Raw genomic sequence first — 22992 nt, 5'->3', positions numbered from 1 at the left:
TCCACTGCTCTACCTTCATCAATGTGTTTTGTTACCTCCTCAAAGAATTCAATCAGGCTCGTAAGGCATGACCTGCCCTTGGCAAAAGCATACTGACTATCCCTAAACAGATTATGCCTCTCCAAATGCTCACAAATCCTGCCCCTCAGGATCTTCTCCAACAACTTGCCCACCACTGAAGTAAGACTCACTAGATTATAACTTCCTGGGTTATCTCTACTCCCTTTCTTGAACAAAGGAACAACATCTGCAACCTTCCAATCTTCTGGTACTTCTCCCATCCCTGTTGATGATGCAAAGATCATTGCTAGAGGCTCAGCAAACTCCTCCCTCACTACCCTGGGGTATATCTCATCCGGTCCCGGTGACCTATCCAACTTAATACCTTTCAACAGCTCCAACACATCCTCTTACTTCATGTCTATACCCTCAGGTTCTTCAGTCCCTTGTAAGTCATCCCTACAATTGGCAAGGGCAGCTCTTTATAACAGAGATGAGGAGGAACTTCCTTAACCAGTGAGTGGTGAATCAGTGCAATTCATTGCTATAGATGGCTGTGGAGGCTCAGTTGTTTGGGCATATTTACAGCAGAAGTTGATAGGTAGGTTCTTGATTAGTAAGAGCATCAAAGGTTACAAGCAGAGGGCAGGAAAATAGGGTTGAGGGGGATAATAAATCAGCCATAATGGAATGGCAGAGAAGACTCGATGGGCCAAATGGCCTAATTCTACTCCTATGCTCTTTGATGACAGGATCTGGCAAGTGTGGATAGGGACAGGTTGTTTTCTGGTAAAAGTTAATTTTTTTTTCAAGTACAGAGGTTGTATGTTCCTGCCAGAATAAAATGCAAGGATAATAGGTTCAGGGAACCCTGATCTTTGTGAGAAGTTGAGGGTCTGGTTAAGAAAAAGAAGGAGCTGCATAGCAGGTATAAGCCAGACGGAGCAAACAAAGTACTTGAGGAATAGAAGAAACGCAAGGTAATGCTTAAGAGGGAAATCAGGAGTGCTAAAAGAAGGCATGAGGTTGCTCTGGTCTTGAGGTAATATGGGGGATAACTCCCCAGGGCCCAATAAGGTGTTCCCTCAGATCCTGTGGGAGGCTAGTGCAGAGATAGTTAATATGTCCACTGCCATAGGTGAAGTGGTGAAGGGTTGGAGGACCATTAATGTCTTTCTGCTGTTAAAGAAAGACTCTAAGAATAAGCCAGGAAATTATAGGCCAGCGAGCCTGACATCAGTAGTAGGCAAGTTATTGGAAGGTATTCTAAGGAACTGAATATATAAGCATTTGCATAGACAGGGACAGATTAGGGATAGTCAATATGGCTTTGAGCATCATAGCTCGCATCTAAACAATCTTATAGAATTTGTCAATGAAGTTACCATGAAAGTTGATAAAGACGAGGCAGTGGATGTTGTCTACATGGACTTTAGCAAGGCCTTTGGCAAGGTTCTACACGGGAGGTTGGTCAGAATGGTCCAGTCGCTTGGCATGCAAGATGAGGTAGTAAACCAGATTAGACATTGAGAAGACAGAGTGGTTGTAGATGGCTGCCTCTCCATTGGAGGCTTTTGACCAGTTCTGTGATGTAGGGATCAGTGCTGGGTCTGTTGTTGTTCATCATTAACATCTACAATCAGGATGACAATGTGGTAAACTGGATCAGCAAATTTGTGGATGGCACCAAGACTGGGGATGTAGTGAACAGCAAGGAAGACTATCAAAGCCTGAAGTGGGATCTGATCTGGGCTAGCTGGAAAAATGGGCTGAAAAATGGCAGACAGAATTTAATGCAGACAAATGTGAAGTGTTGCACTTTGGGAGGACAAACCTGGCTAGGACTTAAATAGTAGAAGGGAGATTTGATAGAGGTATACAAAATTATGAGGGATCTAGATAGAGTAAATGCAAGCAGGCTTTTTCCACTGAGGTTGAATGAGACTGGAACTAGCAGTCATGGGATAAAGGTGAAGGGTGAAATATTTAAGGGGAACATGAGGGGTAACTTCTTCATTCAGACGGTGGTGAGTGTGGAACAAGCTGCCAGCAGAAGTGGTGGAACAAGAAACTAGGATAAGTACATGGATGGGAGGGGTATCGAGAGCTATGGCCCAGGTGCAGGTCGATGGGACCAGGCAGATTAATGATTCGGCACTGACTAGATGGGCCAAATGGCCTGTTGCTGTACTGTAGTCTTCTACGACTCTATGACCTTATGCCTTATATCTTAAACCCTGGACTCAGTGTGAATTCTTTCCAGCTACAGGAATCAAAAGCAAGTGGATTATGGATCTTTAAAGGGAATTTGAGGAAAAGTTTTTTGTTTTCACAGAGAGTGGCTGATAACTGGAACTCGTCAGAGGTGGTGGAGGCATCAAATACAACTTTAAGAAACCTTTGGGCAATCATGAGGACCGAATGCAGACAAAATGATAAATAGACAAACAGGCCAGTATGAACATGGTCAGTGTAGGGACCTGTTACTGTACTGTACAGCTGTCAACCTTCTCCCAACAACAGGTATCAGTCTAACTGGTCTATCATTTCCAGCGACTGAGTTGCGCACAGTTTGGTCTAGCAACTGCTCTGCTCAGGATTGTAAGAAACTACTAAGGAAACACAGCTCAGTCTATCACAAAAGAACATGCCTTCCTTCCCACTGATCCAGGATACACTTCCTGTTGCCTCAGGAAAACAACCAACAGAATCAAGGACCTCTCCCACCCAGTAAGTCTCTCTTCCCCTCCACTTTCATCAGACAGAAGGCAGATAAGTTTGATAGCACATACTAGCAGGCTCAAGGACAGCTTCCGTCCTGTGGTTATAAGAGCTTTTGTAAGATAAGGATGAACTCCTCATCTCTTAATCAACTTTGCCATGGCCCTTGCACTCCGTGTACCTGCAGTGCACTTTCTCTGTAACTGTGACACAAAACTCTGCACTTGGTTTTTCCTCGATGAACTTATGTATAGAGTGATCTGTCTGGAGGGCATGCAAACAGCTTTTCACTCTATCTTGGTACCTGTGACAATAATAAACCATTTACCAATTTCTGCCTCACTCTTATTCTTGAATAACGACACCACATTTCTGCTCTTCCAATCCACTGGGATCTTTTCAGAATTAGGGGAACGGAGAATATCATATCTCTGCAGCCTCGTTTTTTTTTGGGATTCCAAAAGGCAGGCCCTATCTACGTGTTCTTATTATGGGCAGCAAAGAGTTAAGGATCGACACACACAAAATGCTGAAGGAACTCAGCCGGTCCGACAGCAGCTATGGAGATAAATAAGTAGACGACATTTGGGGCCGAGACCCTTCATCAGGACTGTTTGTCAGTCTTTATTATATATAACTTCTTGTAATTTCTATTGTATTTCTTTATTTTCCCGTGAATGTCTGCAAGAAAATTAATCTCTCATATGGTGAAAGATATACACTTTGATGATAGATTTATTTTGAACTTTTAAAGGAAAGGGGAAGAAGCCAGAAGAGTTTAGAGTTAATAGTTGAGGTAAGGATATTAAAATCTGTCACCAAAGCTCAGAACATTATTTTTACTAGAATTAGGAGTTACTGGAGGCAACACAGCTGCAACAATGCCTGAAAGGGTCAAAGTTAATGCCTTAGTTTGCCTGGATAAATAATGATGTTACTCCTTAAATAACAGCATTGAGGACAAAGCTCAGCTGTTCCTTCAACACATCAGTGTGGTTGATTAAAACCTCTCTTTAATTGAAGAATTGCTTCATTGCACAGACATAGGAAGGACACTTCAGCTTTATGATATTGTGGATAGCACAGTTAAAATTAACCATTCTCTAAACCACAAAGCTAAACAGCTGTCTCTTCCAGGAGACAGGGTTCCAATCATTTTGTTGGTGTTTTATGATACTGTTCCATGGGGTGAGAGACTTGCCTGAAGGCTGAGAAAGACTAGCCACTATTCCCTTGAAAGTAGAATGACAGAAAATAATTTCATTGGCCACCCAGGATTGACGTGGAGTCTGTAACGATTCATGAACATTTCTGGCTTTCCTGGGGAACATGCGTGGAAGGATTTGGTGGTGGCAGGGGGTGAGGGTGAGAGGGGGGGAGAGAGAGAGAGAGAGAGAGAGGGAGGGAGAGGGGGAGGGGGAGAGGGAGGGGGAGAGTGGGGGAGGGAGAGGGGGAGGGAGAAGCGGAGGGGGAGGGAGAAGGGGAGGGAGAGGGAGAGGGGAGGGGGAGAGGGGGAGGGGGAGAGGGGAGGGGGAGAGGGGAGGGGGAGAGGGGAGGGGGAGAGGGGAGGGGGAGAGGGAGGGGGAGAGTGGGGGAGGGAGAGGGGGAGGAAGAAGGGGAGGGAGAGGGAGAGGGGAGGGGGAGAGGGGAGGGGAGAGGGGAGGGGGAGAGGGGAGGGGGAGAGGGGGAGGGGGAGAGGGGGAGGGGGAGAGGGGAGGGGGAGAGGGGAGGGGGAGGGAGAGGGGAGGAGAGGGAGAGGAAGAGGGAGAGGGAAAGAGAGAGAGAGAATGAGAGAGGGAGGGAGAGAGAGGATGTGTGAGAGAGAAAGAGAGAGAGCAAGAGAGAAAGAGAGGGTGAAGGTGAGAGAGAAAGCGGGCAAGGGAGAGAGAGGGAGAGAGGGGGAGAGAGGTAGAGAAAGAGAGGAAGAGAGAGTGAGTGAAAATGAGAGAGGGAGGGAGAGAGTGGGGGGGGAGAGAGTGAGAGGGAGAGTGAGAGGGAAAGAGAGAGAGAAGAAGAAAGAGGGACAGAAAGAGAGAAAGAAAAGATGGGACTTCCACTGTACAATTTAGGATCCTGGGCAGTGTCGTACAAAAGAGGGACAAAGGAGCAAAATCATATTGCTCCCTGAAAATGACGTCACACGCAGACAAGGAGCAGAAGCAATGGGAATGCTGTATGGGACAATGTAGAGTGTAGAAGGTCGAAGGGAAATCCAGGTTGAAGCTCGAGGGTCAATTGGAAGCCCAGAAACTGAGGCCCAAGTCTATGAATCGTAAAGAGTTCACTGGGGAACTGCATCTGTGAATCTGCGAGTAAACTGGAGTTTGGAGGCTGAAGCCAGCCTGCCTTGGGGTTTGAGGACTGTGTAGGTTTGTGGGTGGGTGGGTGGATGTCAGGGAGAAATGACAGACATCCCACCATGCAAAATCTCATTTCGGGGAGGTAGCACCACCTCCCCCCACCCCCTCCCCCCAGTCGACCTCCAAGGGTGTACGTAATACTTTGTTTAGTGATTTTATCTAATCTGTAAACCAAGTTGGGTATATGCAGAAAATGTGACATTAAAATATGTACTTATATTATCATGTTTATTCTATTACAACTTTAAGCAAGTCTGCAGGGAGTTTGGCCTCAGCACGTAGGACATCAATAGAGTAGCTCCTTAGCAGCTAGCCAGCCAGTTTAAATAACGTTAGCTACACTAATGAACGAATGACACCTGTTAAACTCACCTCAACATGTCTTTTACATTTTAACCCACCATGGGCAATAGAAAAGTCACTGTTGCAAACAGTGCAACGAGCAACACTGTCATTATTTTTGAGGTCGACTGTAAAGCCCGCCTACAGAGAAAACTGATAGGTCTACTTAGCAGAGGTCCCCAACATTTTTTGCACCGCAGACTGGTTTAATATTGACAACATTCTTGCGGACTGGCCGACCGGTTGGGGGCGGGGGGGAGGTGTTAATCACGACCGGAATATAGATGATAAGTCAATTATAAGTCATAGCATTTTAAGTAACATTTAAATATTAAACACACAGCACATATTTTCCCCACATGAACATATAAAATCATTGCAACACACCAATATCACTGAATCAGTGGGAGCCCTGGGCTTGTTTTCCTGCAACAAGACGGTGCCATCGAGGGGTGATGGGAGACAGCGATACTCGAAGGGGGTTCCTTGTGTCCAATCTATTCCGCAATTTAGTTTTCATTGCATTCATTGCAGAAAACTCCGCTTCACAGCGATATGACGTCGGAAATGGAAGCAATCTTTTCAGTGCTTCCGTGGCTATCTCAGGATATTCAGCCTTGACTTTGATCCAGAATGCTGGCAGAGATGTTAATGTCAAACATACTTTTCAGCCTGCCATCATTTGCAAGCTCGAGGAGTTGATCTCCTTCCCGCCCTGACACGGATGACGCGTGGGTAATGACCTTGCATGTGTCCAAATTCAACAGTGGGCGTGAGAGGGAATGAGGAAAGGTGCAGCTGACTCATATCGTTTCATATCGCCAGATCATATTGTTTCCTTGCGGCCTGGTGGTTGGGGACCACTCTTAGCACGAAGAGAGACCAATCAAGATGCTCGCTCTCCCTCTCCCTCTCTTTCTCAAAAAAAATCTATTTCCAGGATATTGTATATAATTTCCGGGCATCAGGGAGCCTCTATCGATATGCGCGAGACTCCCGGAACTTCCAGGAGAGGTGGGATGTCTGAAATGGGCTTGTTTTGTCGATGTTGCTTTGTCAATTGTTGTGTTCTCTGTCGTGCTGAACATTGTGGACATGTGATGTTGACACAGGAAGGTGTGGTGACACTTGCAGGCTGCCCCCAGCACATCCTTAGACGTATTGGTTATTAATGCAAACAACACCTTTCACTGTATATTTCAAGGTACATGTGATAAATAAATCTAATCTGATCTCTGAACTTGAAAGTCAGCATATACTGCTGCAGTTGTACAAGGCATTGGTGAAACCACATTTGGAAAACTGGTCACCCGGCTTTAAGAAAGAAGGCAGAGGAGATCTACAAGGATGTTGCTAGGACTTGAACGACTGTTATAGAGAGGTTGAGCAGATGGGGACTTTTATCACTAAAGCATAGGAGAATCTAGGGTGATCTTATGGACATGTGCAAAATCGTGCGCTCAGGTCACTAGGCAAAGGTCTTTTTCCCAGGGTTAGGAAATGAAGAACTAGAGGGCTTAGGTTTAAGGTGAGTGGGAGTGATTTAGTAAGAACCTGAGGGGCAACTTTTTCACCCAGAGGGTGGTCAGCATATAGAATGAGCTGCCAGAGGAAATGGAAGTGGCTGGTACTTTAACATCATTTAAAAGGTTGTTAGATAGGAAAGCCTTGAGGTATAGGCCAAATGCAGGCAAACAGCACTAGTTTACAAAACAATCTTGGGTGGCAAGAGACATTTGAGCTGAGAGACCTGTTTAATGTTGTATGAATCTATGTTTGGATGGACTTCTTTTGTTTTTAATTGGTTCTATTTGGATTCTTCATTTTGTACTGCCCGTAAGGAAACAGATCTCAAGGTTGTGTCAAGTGTACATACTTTGATAATAAAATGTACTTTGATCTTTGACTGTAAGTGCAGCCTGTGGTCTGTGGACAACAGGCTGTACTTCGAAACCAAAAGACTCTTGGAGAGTGTACTTTTAGGCAGAATATGTCAACCCCACAATATGGCAGCTATTTGGCTGGAGAACCATCACTGGGAACTTCACTGGAGGTCACACCACAGGCAAATTCAGTCAAACACTTCTATTGAGAACTTCAGTCAAAGCCCACCACTGGAACTTCAGTGAAGGCTTGCCATTGGGTATATCAGACAATGCCTACCATTGGGAACTTCAGTCAAGATCCATCATTGGAAACTTCAGACTAAGCTGAAGTCAGTGTGACCTAAATAAAGTTACACACTATATCATTCTTTGGTTTAATTCAAATGAGATCAGTAGATATTGAGGGCACTTGCTGTTAGATCAGAGACTCAGTAATGACAGCAGTGATCAGAGCTCACGTAAGGAAAAGTTAAATACGCACCACAGTTGAATGAATCTTGTAAATCTGAAATGATCCTCAAAATGTTGTTCATCTGGTTCGACCTCTGTTCATTCTCCATGATGCTGTCCGACGCTGGATATGCAGAGTCAATGTAGATCAAATCCAACAGGTAAATCCCTGAAATACAAAGCATGTTTTCCAGGTTAGACCGTATCCAGAACTTGATGTCTGATGTCTGGGACTACACCTTTCTCTACCCACAAAGCTACCCATTAATTGCAACCACGGATCTGTGATAGAAGTCTCTACCACTGTGACAATATCACAATAATCCAGCTCGTGATACAAGTTTCTATAGAAAAGCTAAATGGCTCTCAAAGTTCAAATTAAATTTATTATCAAAGTACATATATGTCACCATATACTGTAAACACAATATATTAATGAAAATTTCAGATTTATTGAACAAGGATCCTCCACAGCAGGAGCTGGGCTATCGAATCCGTACTCTGCCGTTTGTCCAGTGACTTTACCTCATCACCAAGATCTTTGAGATGGCTGTTGAGCTCATTTAGAACAGTGTCTTGGTGCAATCACAACCACTTCATAGTCAAAGTCAAAGTAAATTTGACAACACAGGCGGCATGGTAGCGTACTGCTACTACAGCGCCAGAGGCCGAGGTTCAATTCCTGCCACTGTCCATAAGGAGTGTGTACATTCTCCCCATGACTGCTCGAGTTTCTTCTGGGTGCCCTGGGATGGGTAGGTTAATGAGTGCGATAGGGCGCTGTGGGCAAATTGGGTCAGAAGTGACTGTTAACCTAAATCTAAAAACAAAATCTAAGTTTATTATCAAAGTACATACATGTCTTCAGATACAACTCCGAGATTCATCTTCTTGCAGACATTCACAGTAGAACAAAGTAATATGACAGAATCAATGAAACACACAAACAATCAATATGCAAAAGACAAACTGTACAAATACTAAAACACAAATAATAATAAATAACATTTTTGTTATTTTCAATGTTGAATTTCTCAGTGTTATGTTACTAAGACAATTGCGCTGCTCCAAAGAGCATTACAATAGGTCATTCTTACCCTTGGCCATTCGGTCCTATAATGAGTCAACCTATAGCTGAGGAACTGATGATCCCCTCCTGTTAGACTGTTTGAGGTAACTTATTTTGTATTCTTTCTTACTTCTCTTCTAATATTTGTATATCTGTGCACTTGTAATGTTTCTGTGACACTGTACTTTTCTTTGGGATCAATAAAGTATCTATCTATCAATCTATAGCCAATCATTTAAAATGTGAAGTCAAGTGAGGTGCAAAGACGAGAACTTCAAACATCAATACCACCAACTACATAAGACATTGGAGCAGAATTAGGTGTCTCATATAGATCTTCCAGCACATTCAACAGATCTTTCTTCACAAGTTCCTCCATCTTCAACAAGATTCCAACATTGGGCATATCTTCCTCTCTCAATACCTTCTGTTTCAGTACTCTGAAGGGATCATTCTCTGTGTGATTTCCATCGTTGTCAACCACTCCCTGTCCACCCACTCCTCTTTTCCTGAACCGGGTCTAGTTTAAGTGGTGTTTAAGAGAAATGTTTTTGGGGGTGTGTACTGCACTTAATTCATCTGTTAACTTCTGAAGTGCAAAAGCAAACAGATGTTGGAGATCAAACAAGCCCAAAAAATGTTCTTGATACAACATTCAACTTTGGTGAAAGGTCATCAATTAGTCATGCTAATTCTGTTTTACTTTTCCCACACAGGCTGCCTATTTCCAACACTTTCAGTTTTTATTTCTATTTATGGGGCTCTTGTCCTGGCTTCAGTGTTCAAAGTTTTATGTGACCTGTTCTCTGGTAGATTAGAATCTTCCATCCTTTCTATCACATTCAACAGATCTTTCTTCGTAAGTTCCACGACCTTCAGTAAGATACTATCATTGGTCACCATCTTCCTCTCTCAATTCCTTCCCTTTCAGTACTCTAAAAGAATCATTCCCTATGGGATTTCCATCTCCATCAACCACTCCCCATTTCAGAGCATTCATAGTCATAGAGCCTGGACTGTATCGGCATGGTTTCCTGCCTAGTCCTATCTACCTGCACCCAGACCTCAGTCTTCCATAGCCCTCTCATCCAGGTATCTATTCAAACTTAAATATTTAAATTGAATCCGCATCCACCACATCCACGAACAGCTTGTTCCATACTCGCACCACTCCGGAGTGAAGAAGTTCCCCTTCAATATTTCACCTTTCAGCCTAAACCTGTGACCTCTAGTTCTATTTTCACCCATCCTGGGGGGAAAATGTCTGCATTTCATAGGTTTTACATGTACTTTTGTTTGTTATTTTTTCTGTTTCTCCACAGCCTCTTCTCTTACCTCAATCTCTCTCCCTCTTGCTGAAGGCCTCCATTAGCCTATCAATCAGAGAGCACTACAAGCAATGAAATAATCCCAGCAAATCCTGGTCTCACTCCTTCAGAGGTACTCCTGTCAGTCCAGTATCTTAACCATTACATTATCAGACCTTTGAAATGGCTGTCTAGCTCATTAAGACAGTACAGAGTACTTAGTATGGAACTGGTGGGCTTCCTTAACAAAAGAATGGAGACTCCATCACCCAATACTGGGCATGCATCTGGTAAATTTTCCTCTTCCCTTTTCCTTCTTCTTCCATTTCCCACTCCGGCTCCCTTCTTACCTCCTCACCTGCCCATCACTTCCTCTTGGTGTCCCTCCTACTTCCCTTTCTCACATGGTCCACTCTCCCCTCCTATTAGATTCGTTTTTCTTCATCCCTTTACCTGCTCCTCCTATCACCTCCCAGCTTCTTACTTCATTGCCCCCTCCCCTATCCACCTTCTAGCTTGGTCTCTTTCCCTCCTTCCACTTTCTTATTCTGGCTGATTTCCCTTCTTTTTCAGTCCTGATAAAGGACCTTGGCCCGAAATGTTGGCTGTTTATTCCTCTCCATAGATGCTGCCTGACCTAGTGAGTTCCTTCAGCATTTTGCATGTGTGACTCTAGGCAAGCATCCCTCTCTTGGCAATTTAAAACTAATCTATCTTCTCACTTACTAATTTCTGATGAAGGAGTGTCAACATGAAACAGCAGTACTGTTCATTTCTCCACAGACGCTGCCTGACCTGCTGAATATTCTCCAACATTTTCTGTTTTTATTTCAGATTCCCAGCTTCTGCAGTTTTTTTTTTAAACTTTCCATTATTGTGACTCACTGGTTATGTTACACAATATTGTTACTGTGAACCTTCCACCCAATTACAGGCAAAAGAGGGAGACTGCTGTTAGTAACATACACAAAATGCTGGAAGAACTCAACAAGTCTCGGCCATAAATATCAACTGTTTGTTCATTTTCAGATACTGCCTGATCTGCTGAGTTGTTCCGGCATTTTGTTTGTGTTGCACTAGACTTCCATCATCTGCAGAATCTCTTGCGTTTATTATAGGTCATTGTTAGGTAAGGTTGTATGGAAACTCCCACAGCGCAACAACAGAGACCATCACAATTAACAGTTTACTCTGAATTATGTGAAGAATTGGTTCATATAAAAATATGCCAAAATTCAGTAAGTGATGGAAATAAGCTACTGGACAAATAGGATATTAAAAAAGGAGGTTGCAGGAATCTTGGAAAAGAACTCCATTCCACGGGCTGACGAAGGTACAGATGGGGAATGGCTTGTCGGATATCTGCAGAAATGAATTTGTTTTACTTTTTCTATTAATTGTTTGCCTAAAGGAAATGAAGGAAATGCCAGTTTTTTTTAAATTGTCTGTCCCAAACTAGAGGGAGTTAAAGGTCTCTTTGATGGATCTGGAATTACATATGGTTTCTGACAGGTAAAGGGAGCCAACTTCATCCTTTAAAGATGATACAGTGATTTTTTATGTCAATCTGGTGTAATCACACCAGATCTTTAATTTCAGGTTTATTGAACTTGGATCCTGCACAGCAGGAGCTGAGCTAGCAAATCTGGATTCTGCTGTTTGTCCAGTAACTTAACTACTACATCACCAGATCTTTGAATTGGCTGATAAGCTTCAAATATGGTCTGACAAATACTATATAAAAACTCAATAGTGCATGCTTGTTTTTATAATATGGCAAGTTCAAGTTCAAATTTGTTTGTTGTCATTCAACCATACACATGCATACAGCTAAATGAAACATCATTCCTCTGGGATCAAGGTCCAAAAAAGTACATATAGCCCACACAGCCCATACAGTTATGATCCAGCAGAGTTCAGAGTACTCAGAAGGGAACTGGTTGATTATCTTAGCAGAAGATACGAGCTTCCCATCACACAACGCTTGTGATGTAGAAAGTAACACACACACAAAATGCTGGAGGAACTCAGTAGGCCAGACAGAAGAGAGTAACCAGTCGATGTTTAGGGCCAAGACCCTTCATCAAGACTGAAGGGAAAATTTAAACTTCTTCAGGATAGGCTTCCCTAGAAGAGACTTTGCAGTGGTAGTAGCATCATGAGTCCTAAAGAAAGGTCTTGGCCCAAAATGCCGACTGTTTGCTCTTTTCCATAGATGTGTCTGGCCTGCTGAGTCCCTCCAGCTTTTTGTGTGTGTTACTTTTCATGTATCCCAGCTTCCTGATGGAACGGGTATTTGGGAATAACTCACTAGTCCAATCACAGACATGAAGAAATGTGCACAAACCCAAGCTGAATAGGACAGAAATACTAAGAGGTGATGACAGATTCCCAGTCAGAGTATAAACAGAAATTTATCTCTTTGTGAACGCATTAGCCTTAATTATCGAAGATGATTGATCTCGGAAAACAGCTGCATTTATGCTGCAGTTGGCCAGATCTTCAAAAACATGTTTCCTGTCAAGTATTATGGCTGAAAACTTGATTTTTTCCACTGAGCTCATACCTGACCTCAACATCTTCTCCGGCTGCCTCTGACCTCATCTGTTTTGCCTTTGTGGTGCGCCACCAATTACAGTGAGCTGAACTCTTTCAAGGGTAACCTAAGATACCTTCAGCTCATTCCAGTGGCTGTAAATCATGTCAGGCCCCCAACAAAAATAGTCCTTCAGAAAACCTTTGCACTTAACACCTGAAACATCGAACCTCACAAGTGGGATACTGCTCTTTATTTTCCCTTGCTTGAACATATTCGGGGATGGGGGTGAAAGATTCTCCCTTCAAAAAAGAACAAAAGAATGATGGGAGCCCTAAATACTGAGGATGAGTGGACATTTGACGAAGGTATACAAGAGGTATCGATAGGGTAAGTGTAAGCAGGTCTTTTTCCACTGAGGTTGGGTGAGACTAAAATTAGAGGTTATAGGTTAAGGGTGAAAGGTGAAATACTTAAGAGCAGGGATCCCCAACCTTTTTTGCACAGTGGACCAGTTTAATATTGACAATATTCTTGCGGACCGGCCAACCCTGGGGGGTGGGGGGGGGGGAGTGGAGTGGTTAAACTCACCTCAACATGTCTTTTTACAGTTAGAGTTGCCAACTTTCTTACTCCCAAATAAGGGACAAAAGTAGCAGTCAACTCCCGGGAAACTTTACCCCAGGAAAGACTACCATGACCATGAAGCCTTGCACAGTCACCTGTGTGCGCATATATGTCATGTGCATGCGCATATGTGCCGATTTTTTTCCACAAATCAGTTTTGCTTTCATCTTCTGGACTACACTGTACATACTTTATTTCTACTTTCTATAGGCTGTGTATTTATCATATAATTCCTGCTTTTACTATATGTTAGTGTTATTTTAGGTTTTATGCGTTAATTGGTATGATTTGGTAGGTTATTTTTTGGGTCTGGGAACGTTCAAAAATTTTTCCCATATAAATTAATGGTATTTGCTTCTTCACTTTACGCCATTTCGGCTTAGGAAAGGTTTCGTAGGAACACTCTACCTTAGCGGGGCAAATATGGGACAAGGGCGGTCCTGTATGGGACAAACCAATTTAGCCCAATATACGGGATGTCCCAACAAATACGGGACAGTTAGCAACCCTATGTTCAAGTTCAACAGTGCGTGACAGGGAATGAGGAAAGGTGCAGTTGACTCATATCGTTTCCTCGCGCACATGCTTTGCGGCCTTGTACCGGTCCGCGGCCCGGTGGTTGGGGAACGCTGCTTAAGAGGAACATGAGAGGGAAATTCACTCAGAGGATGGTGAGAGTGTGGAATGAACAGCCAGTGGAAGTGATGGATGGGAGTTTGATTACAGCATTTAAGAGAAATTTGGATAAGTTGCAGGTTTTTGCAAATAAGGAAGAGCAGAGACATGTTATCTTCAAGAGAAACAGTACAACTCTTTTATTGTACTCCAAAACATGAACACAAAGCACGGTAAAAGTACTTTACGTAATGACATCATCACGTCAGGCCAGTCTCTTAAAGTGAACCCTAACTCAATGTCGGTGGCTGTAAATTACGTACGTTTCCACCAATTATATTACCCTACAAGGTACATGAATGGGAGGGTTATAGCCCATGTGCAAGTTGATGGGAGTAGGCAGATTAAAGTTTGGCATGGACTAGATGGGCCGAAGGGCCTGTTTCTGTGCTATAGTGTTCTACAGGTTCACTGCCCTTTGGCTAAAGAAATTCCTCCTCATCTCTGTTCTGTGCCCTCAGGTCATGGCAGGGTTCCATTCAGGTCAGCTGCTCACAACCCAGACAGTACTCAAGTCAGAAATCCAGTCATGAAGCAATTCCATATGCTGCAGACACACCTGAAACTCTGCAGCAGCCAGAAAAACCATCCCACCAGTATTTCAGTATTCAGCAAGCCGAATGGTTGGTGAGTACCACAGTGCTTGCACGCTGTCCTTGTGAACATGTCGGCTTTTTGCAGGTTCTCTGGTTCTCCCCAACATGCCAAAGACATGCAGCCCAGTCAAGTCAAGTCAAGTTTATTGTCATTTAGCAATATACATGTATACCGTCAAACGATGCTGTAAAGTACAGCAGTACACATAACACACAATAACTTAAGAATATAAGGGTAAAATCTACAGATAAATTACGCATAAATAAACAAAGTAAAGTGCACAAATTAAATATTGTGAGCTTGTTAGGTTCATTAGCCACTGTAAAATTTGGTAAGTGATGGAATCTGGAGTCGGAAGGTTGAGAGTTCAAGTGCTACAAAACTCAAGATCATCAGACATCCTGTCTGCTGCTTGAGACGTTACACCACAGTTTTGGTCTGCTACCTCAGATGTATTAAACTGCAATTAAATCTTCCTCAGACTAATGACTTGCTCATTATCACATGCGAGCTGATTGAGCACAAATTGCTGCCGTGTTTCCTTTTTCACTGCTGTCAAAACCCTCGATGGTATTGAACCAGCTCTGAGTGCGAAACCAGCTCAGCTTTGCACTGTAAACGTGTTCAGTAAGTACCCTCAGTGTTTTCTTCACCTGAATAAATGTATTAAAACACCGAGAGGTTCTGAACCTCCTGTACCAGGCGGTCAGCACCTAGCAAATGAAAACAAATATTAAAATAACCTTTTTATTTATTAAAAATGGATTTAAATACTTGGCTGACACTTCAGAAACACTTTCTTTTGAAATGACTGATGACCTGCCCTTGACTTTTCTCGCAAAGAAAATCGTTAACATATTAAATTCCAATCACATTCTGAAGTAATAAATAGGTAGATCACACTCGGTGGCAAACAGCCCCCAGTCCGGATAGAGAGGACCTATTTCTTTAGGAGATAGAGTATGGTAACAGACCCTTCCAGCCCAGCTACACCCATGTGACCAATTAACCGACTAACAGGTACGTCTTTGGAAGGCCACAAGACACTGGAGCACCCAGGGAAATCCACATCGTCAAGGGAAGAACGTACAAACTACTTACAGGCAGCGTCGGGAATCGAACCCCGGATCATTGGCGCTGCAATAGCGCTGCACTAACGCTACACTACTGAGCCACCCTTTCTTAGAAACCCGCAGCAGGGCAAAGTCTTCAGACTTTTCAGAGTTAAGGCCACTTACTTCTTCCTGGGGTAAAGAAAGCCTCGTTTTAGATCAGGACAAGACTCTGATCTTGTTCTGAAAGCTCAAGGAAGCCTCTTTTTCTGGATTAGAAGTGGAGAGAGTGAGCAATTTCAGTTTCCTGGGTGCTAGTATCTCAGAGGACCTAACCTGGCCCCAACATTTCGATGCAGTTATGAAGAAGACAAGACAGTGGTTATATTTCATTTGAAGTTTCAGGAGATATGGTATGTCACAAAAAGCACACGGAAATCTCTATAGATGTACCATGGAGAACATTCTGACAGGCTGCAGCACCGTCTGGCGTGGCGGGGGGGGGGGGTGCGGGTGGAGGCTACTGCACAGGATCGAAGTAAGCTGCAGAGTTGTATAATTAGTCAACTCTATCATAGGCATTAACCACTGTAGTTTCCAGGACATCTTCAAAGAGCAGTGCCTCAGAAAGGTGACGTCCATTATTAAGGACGCCCATCACCCAGGACATGCCCTCTTCTCATTGCTACCATCAGGGAGGAGGTACAGAAGCCTAAAGGCACTCACTCATCGATTCAGAAACAGCTTCCTCCCCTCTGCCATCTGAGTTCTGAATGGACACTGAACTCATGAACACAACCTCACGACTTTTTTATTTCCATTTTTTGCACTATTTAAGAAAATAAAAAATAGGAGCAGGAGTAGGTCATTTGGCCTGTCGAGCCTGCTCTGCCACTCAATAAGATCATGGCTGATCTGGCCGTGGACTCATCTCCACCTACCTGCCTTTTCCCCATAACCCATAATTCCAACCTTGTCTTAAATATATTTACTGAGGTAGCCTCCACTGCTTCAATTGGCAGAGAATTCCACAGGTTCACCATTCTCTGGGAAAAGAAGTTCCTCCTCATCTCCGTCCTAAATCTACTTCCCCAAATCTTGAGGCTATGTCCTCTAGGTCTAGTCTCACCTACCAGTGGAAACAACTTTCCTGCCTCTATCTTATCTATCCCTTTCATAATTTTGTATGTTTCTGTAAGATCTCCTCTCATTCTTCTGAATTCTAGCAAGCACAGTCCCAGGCGACTCAATCTCTCCTCATAGTCTAACCTCCTCATCTGTGGAATCAACCTGGTGAACCTCCTCTGCACTGCCTCCAAAGCCAGTATATCCTTCCTCAAGTATGGAGACCAGAAATGCACACAATACTCCAGGTGCAGCCTCACCAGTACCCTGTACAGTTGCAGCATAACCTTCTTGCTCTTAAATTCAATCCCTCTAACAATGAAGGCCAACATTCCATTTGCCTTTCTGACAGCCTGCTGTGCCTGCAAACCAACCTTTTGTGATTCATACACAAGCACTCCCAAGTCCCTCGGCACAGCAGCGTACTGCAATTTTTTAACATTTAAATAATAATCTGCTCTTTCATTTTTCCTTCCAAAGTGGATGATCTCACACTTACCAATGTTGTACTCCATCTGCCCCAGACCCTTGTCCACTCACTTAATCTTCCTATATCTCTCTGTAGACTCTCTTCTGCCCAATTTGCTTTTCCACTCAATTTAGTATCATCAGCAAACTTATATACACTACACTCAGTCCCCTCTTCCAGATCGCTAATGTATATCGTGAACAGTTGCGGGCCCAGCACCAACCCCTGCGGAACACCGCTCACCACTGATTGCCAACCAGAGTAACACCTATGTATCCCAACTCTCTGCTTTCTATTAGTTAACCAATCCTCTATCCATGTTAATACATCACCCTCAACTCTATGCATCCTTATCTTATGGATAAGTCTTATGTGGCATCTTATCGAACACTTTCTGGAAATCCAAGTAAATAACGTCCATCTGTTCCCCTCTATACACTGCTCATTATATCTTCAAAGAACTCCAGTAAGTTTAACTATTTAATATACATATACTTACTGTAATTCCCAGTTTTTCTCTATTATTATGTATTGCATTTTACAGCTGCCGCAAAGTTAACAAATTTCACAACATATGCTGGTGATATTAAACGACTGTGATTCTGATTATACCTAATATACTTATTATTATACTTATTTCCTTCAGAATTGAATTCACATAATTCTCATAACTAGTAGCTTGATTCAATTCCATCAATTAATGAGATGAAAATCTGGGTTGTCAGGGTGTATGGTAATCTGTTGACGTCACAACAATATCTTTAATCAATTTGATGATCCAAACCAAAAGTTTTCCTGATGGGACACTAGTCTTGGTTGAATGTAGTTGGTTAGCTACGGATCTGCACTGGCAGGACTTCTATAATAATTGGCTGGGACTTCTTGAGGTGGGAATGTAATTAACTCCCACATCTTAGGATCCTTTCAAGGAACAATGACACCCCAGTTTCAGCCCATCTCTGTGTCAGAACCTGCTGTTGTATCTATCAGCAGCGAGCTGACCTAGGAGCTGCTATTAATTTGAAATTCTCAGCTACAGAGATAATGAAGCTCTTAGACTGTGGTCAAAACATAATCTGGTTCACTAATCTACCATCCATCCTCAGCCCGACGAAAGAAACTACCAACCCACATGTATGGTTAACACTTGGATGCTTCTCAAAGCTAATTAGCAAAGGATAATAAATCCTGTATTGACAGCGCCTTCAAAACACATAAATAATTATACGAGGAGATATCTCATTGAAGCCTACGAGACACTGAAAGGGCTGGATAGAGCGTATGTGGAGGGGTGGTTTTCATAAGCAGGAGAGTCTAGGATATGAGAGCATAGCCTCAGAAAGAAGGGATGTCTCTTTAAAAATGAGATGAGGACGAATTACTTCAGTCAGAGGGTGGTGAACTGGTGGAGTTTGTTGCCACAGGCGGCTATGGAGGTGAAGTCATTGGGTGTATTTAAGGCAGACATGAATAGGATCGTGATTGGTAAATGGGTAAGGGCTACAGAGAGAAGGCGAGAGATTAGTGTTGAAGAAAAAGCCATGACTGAATAGCACAACAGACCCAATGAGCAGAATAAATAGCCTGACTCTGCTCTTACATCTTAATTATATATTTCAAAAAGGGAAAGAAGATAGCTCCCTCCTAAATACCGCAAATTAATATTGCATGTGGAACACCTTGAGGGCAAACACAGGACCTGCTATTAATTGCAGAGTTGTGAAGAATTGATATCTAATGTTGGAAGAGACCAAGATCAAACAAATTCCATCGTACTTACAGAGGCACCATTATGGTGTGTCAAGCTGTTGAGTTAAATTTCTATAAATATCCTTCGAGATATTGAAAGCTGCCTGGCCATCTTCTGTACAGTCCAGCCAGAAGTTCCTCCCTGGCTCTTTCTATCATTATATGACACAGCACATAATGATGACATGGCTGGGAGGGGTATGGAGGTCATGGTCCAGGTGCAGGTCAATGCAACTAGGCAGAGTAATAGTTCAGTATGACTAGATGGGCTGATGGGCCAGCTTCTATACTGTAGTGTTCTATGAATCTATTTACCCTTCAGGAGAGACAGGTCAAACCATGACTCAATCTCCTCCACCTCATTAACCCAAGAATTATCCATCTTTTCCCTTCACATCCTTCCTATCAATCCGGCCATTTGAAGTTTGAGCCTCAGTTTTAAGCAATGGACCTTTAAGCAAAATTGCTGATGTGATGTGTAACAACAAACTTCCACGCTTCTGTGGTCATTGCAGAATTTTTTATCCTTTATCTTTTAATTCTACCTCATAACTAAACACTAACGCCTTTACTGTAACAATCTACAGGAAGATTCTGCTGAAAACTGCAAATTTATCAGATTCCAGCCTTGCCACATTTCAAGTTGGCATGGTACAAAGAATTTCACAAGGGTACTCAAATCTTTTAGGGGTTGGCGCTAAGTTCTGTTTTTGTGACCTCGCCAAGTTACTCCCCCAGCAACCTAAACTCCGGTGACTCACTTTACAACCTCATTAAAAAGATCATTAGCTACAGTCAAATAACAGGAATTCTGCAGATGCCGGAAATTCAAGCAACACACATAAAAGTTGCTGGTGAACGCAGCAGGCCAGGCAGCATCTCTAGGAAGAGGTGCAGTCGACGTTTCAGGCCGAGACCCTTCGTCAGGACTAACTGAAGGAAGAGTGAGTAAGGGATTTGAAAGTTGGAGGGGGAGGGGGAGATCCAAAATGATAGGAGAAGACAGGAGGGGGAGGAATGGAGCCAAGAGCTGGACAGGTGATAGGCAAAAGGGGATACAAGAGGATCATGGGACAGGAGGTCCGGGAAGAAAGACAAGGAGGGTGGGGGGACCCAGAGGATGGACAAGGGGTATATTCAGAGGGACAGAGGGAGAAAAAGGAGAGTGAGAGATATATTGGCAAGACTAGACGCAGACTGGGAGACCGCTTTGCTGAACATCTACGCTCTGTCCGCCAGAGAAAGCAGGATCTCCCAGTGGCCACACATTTTAATTCCACATCCCATTCCCATTCTAACATGTCTATCCACGGCCTCCTCTACTGTAAAGATGAAGCCACACTCAGGTTGGAGGAACAACACCCTATATTCCGTCTGGGTAGCCTCCAACCTGATGGCATGAACATCGACTTCTCTAACTTCTGCTAATGCCCCACCTCCCCCTCGTACCCCATCTGTTACTTATTAGCTACAGTCTACCATCACTGCAGGAATTGTACCTGTCTCCAGGAAGAAGAAGCAGGCAGGAAAATCAATGTAGACGTTATCCACCTTGCAAACTGCCTTTTCCAAAAGCTAGAGGAACACACACAAAATGCTGGAGGAACACACCTATGGAGAGGAATGCACAGTCAACATCTTGGGCCAGGATTCTTCATTAGGACTTCCTCTCCAGAGATGCTGCCTGACATGCTGAGTTTTTAAAAATTATTATTTATTACTGATTGATTATTGAGATACAATGTTGGACAGGTCCTTCCAGGCCTTCGAGCCACACCGCCCAGCGAACCTGGATTTAACCCTAGCCTAACCACAGTACAATCTACAATGATCAACTAACCTACCAGCAGGTACATCTTTGGGTTGTGGAAGGAAACTAGAGCACCTGGAGAAAACCCATGCATTCCACGAGGAGCACATATAGACTCCTTACAGATGATTTCAGAATTGAACTCTGAATTCTGACGTCCAAGCTGTAATAGCACTGTGCTGACTGCTATGCTGCCAGGGCACCCCATTTTGGGTGCGTTACTCTGGATTTCCAGTATCTGCAGAGTCTCTTGTGCTTTCCAAAAGTTGCTTGTTGCAAAGCCCAACAGGGCTATTGAAACAAAACAAAACTTCTTGCCATCTTAAAAGTTTCTTTCCCAGGTAGTTAATCTGATCAACCATTTTAGTTAGTCCCCCCCCCCACTTCAATGCACTGCAAAGATTTTAAATCACTTTTTTTATGATGCTGTTCACATTGTAAATACATGGCTGCATTTATGTATTTATGCATATTCAATTCTATTTCTGTACTTTAGTCTCTAAATTATTTTTTTATATAATTCATGAAGCCATGGAGCAGATGGTGCATATCACAAGTCCTGGTTGTGTGATCACTGATGCCTGGCTGACACCTCTGAAGAGTATTGATATTGATACTGGACACACTGGAGTCTGTGTTGAACAAAGGACCCTATGGAAACTCCAGCCAATTCTGGACAATGTTTCTCACCCTCTGCATCTCTGCATGCCCCCCTTGACTGAATAAAGGAGCACTTTTAGTAATAAACTAAGACAACTGCGTTACGGTGGTGTCTGAAAAGAGGATGCTGTTTAAGTTGCATGCCATCTTGGACAATGTCTCCCATTCACTACATAATGTACTGGGTGGGCACAGGAGTACATTCAGCCAGAGACTCATTCCATCGAGATGCAGCACAGAGCGTCATAGGAAGTCATTCCTGCCTGTGGCCATCAAACTTTACAACTCCTCCCTTGGAGGATCAGACACCCTGAGCCAATAGGCTGGTCCTGGACTTATTTCCTGGCATAGTTTACATATTACTATTTAACTATTTACGGTTTTATTACTATTTATTATTTATGGTGCAACTGTAACGAAAACCAATTTCCCCCGGGATCAATAAAGTATGACTATGACTACTCCAAAGAGTGCAATATGAGGTCATTCCTATCCTTGGCCATTAGGCTCTATAGTCAGGGAAGCGATGACCCTTTCCTGTTACACACATAAAAGTTGCTGGTGAACTCAGTAGGTCAGGCAGCATCTCCGGAAATGAATAAACAGTCGACATTTCAAGCCAAAACTCTTATTCAGGACTGAAAAGGAAGGGGGAAGATGCCAGTATAAAAAAGGTGATGCCTCAACTAGGAAGCATCCATCATTAAGGACCCCCACCACCCACGACATGCTCTCTTCTCTTTTAATCTAAACAGCCAAGAGTTTTTAGTTGTGGAATGAATTACTTAACAAAACAGAACAGTTGGATGGTTAAGAGTGCAAATTCTTTTGAATTTCCATGGAAAAAAGGAATGTTAGAATTTTCTACTTTCATTTTCTCACTGGATGTTGTTGAAGATAGATTCAGAATGTGAACGTTCTTAACCAACTGACAATAACAAAGTCTGAACAAATTCTTCCTTTTACCAGTGAAATTATTTGTCACTCAGCTGTAATGCAGGAGAGGGAAAATGTGATCCTGAGCTTCTACTCTAATCTTTCAACTCATTTCCCTCAATCTTTATTTGTCCTGCCATAAAAATAGAACCCAAGCATTACTAAACATAGATCAGTACAACACAGGAACAGGCCCATTAGCCCTCAATGCTGTGCCAAACTAATTATCTAATGCCCAACTAAGCTAATCCTTTCTGGCTACACAATATCCAAAGCCTTCCAGCTCCTGCCTATCGAAAAGCCTCTTCATTGCCTCTATTATACTTGTCTCCACATATGGAAAAACAACAATGGACATAAGAGATTCATTCTTCTAGGAACCATTTCACAGGAGAGGTAAATGTCTGGTAATAGTGAACCAACTGGCCAGAGCATGCAACGTCCACCACATCCATGGGGGTGGAGTGATGTGTATGGGCATTCATTCAGAGCAAGTCTGTAGCCATTGGGTAAGCCCTACTTTGTTGGTTATTCTTCGCTAACAATCATCAGAAACTTCACAGAGTAATCTTCAGTAAATAAGTAATTTCCTGATGAAAGGCCTTGGCCCAAAACTTCAAC

The 22992-nt window shown here is 43.1% G+C and overlaps 1 protein-coding gene across 4 annotated transcripts in view; it reads right to left on the bottom strand.

Moving 5' to 3' along the window:
* Positions 1 to 22992, bottom strand: part of LOC134359788 (ras-specific guanine nucleotide-releasing factor RalGPS1-like) — a 756496-nt gene that overhangs the window by 204490 nt on the left and 529014 nt on the right. For all 4 annotated transcript variants that reach the window (XM_063073428.1, XM_063073429.1, XM_063073430.1 and 1 more), the window contains one exon: positions 7791 to 7928. In XM_063073428.1, the coding sequence (XP_062929498.1) occupies positions 7791 to 7928 (138 nt within the window). The remainder of the gene's footprint in view (positions 1 to 7790; positions 7929 to 22992) is intronic.

Source organism: Mobula hypostoma, chromosome 21 (genome assembly GCF_963921235.1).
Source record: "Mobula hypostoma chromosome 21, sMobHyp1.1, whole genome shotgun sequence".
Taxonomy (NCBI): Eukaryota; Metazoa; Chordata; class Chondrichthyes; order Myliobatiformes; family Myliobatidae; genus Mobula; species Mobula hypostoma.
This window is presented reverse-complemented; position numbering and strand designations above follow the sequence as displayed.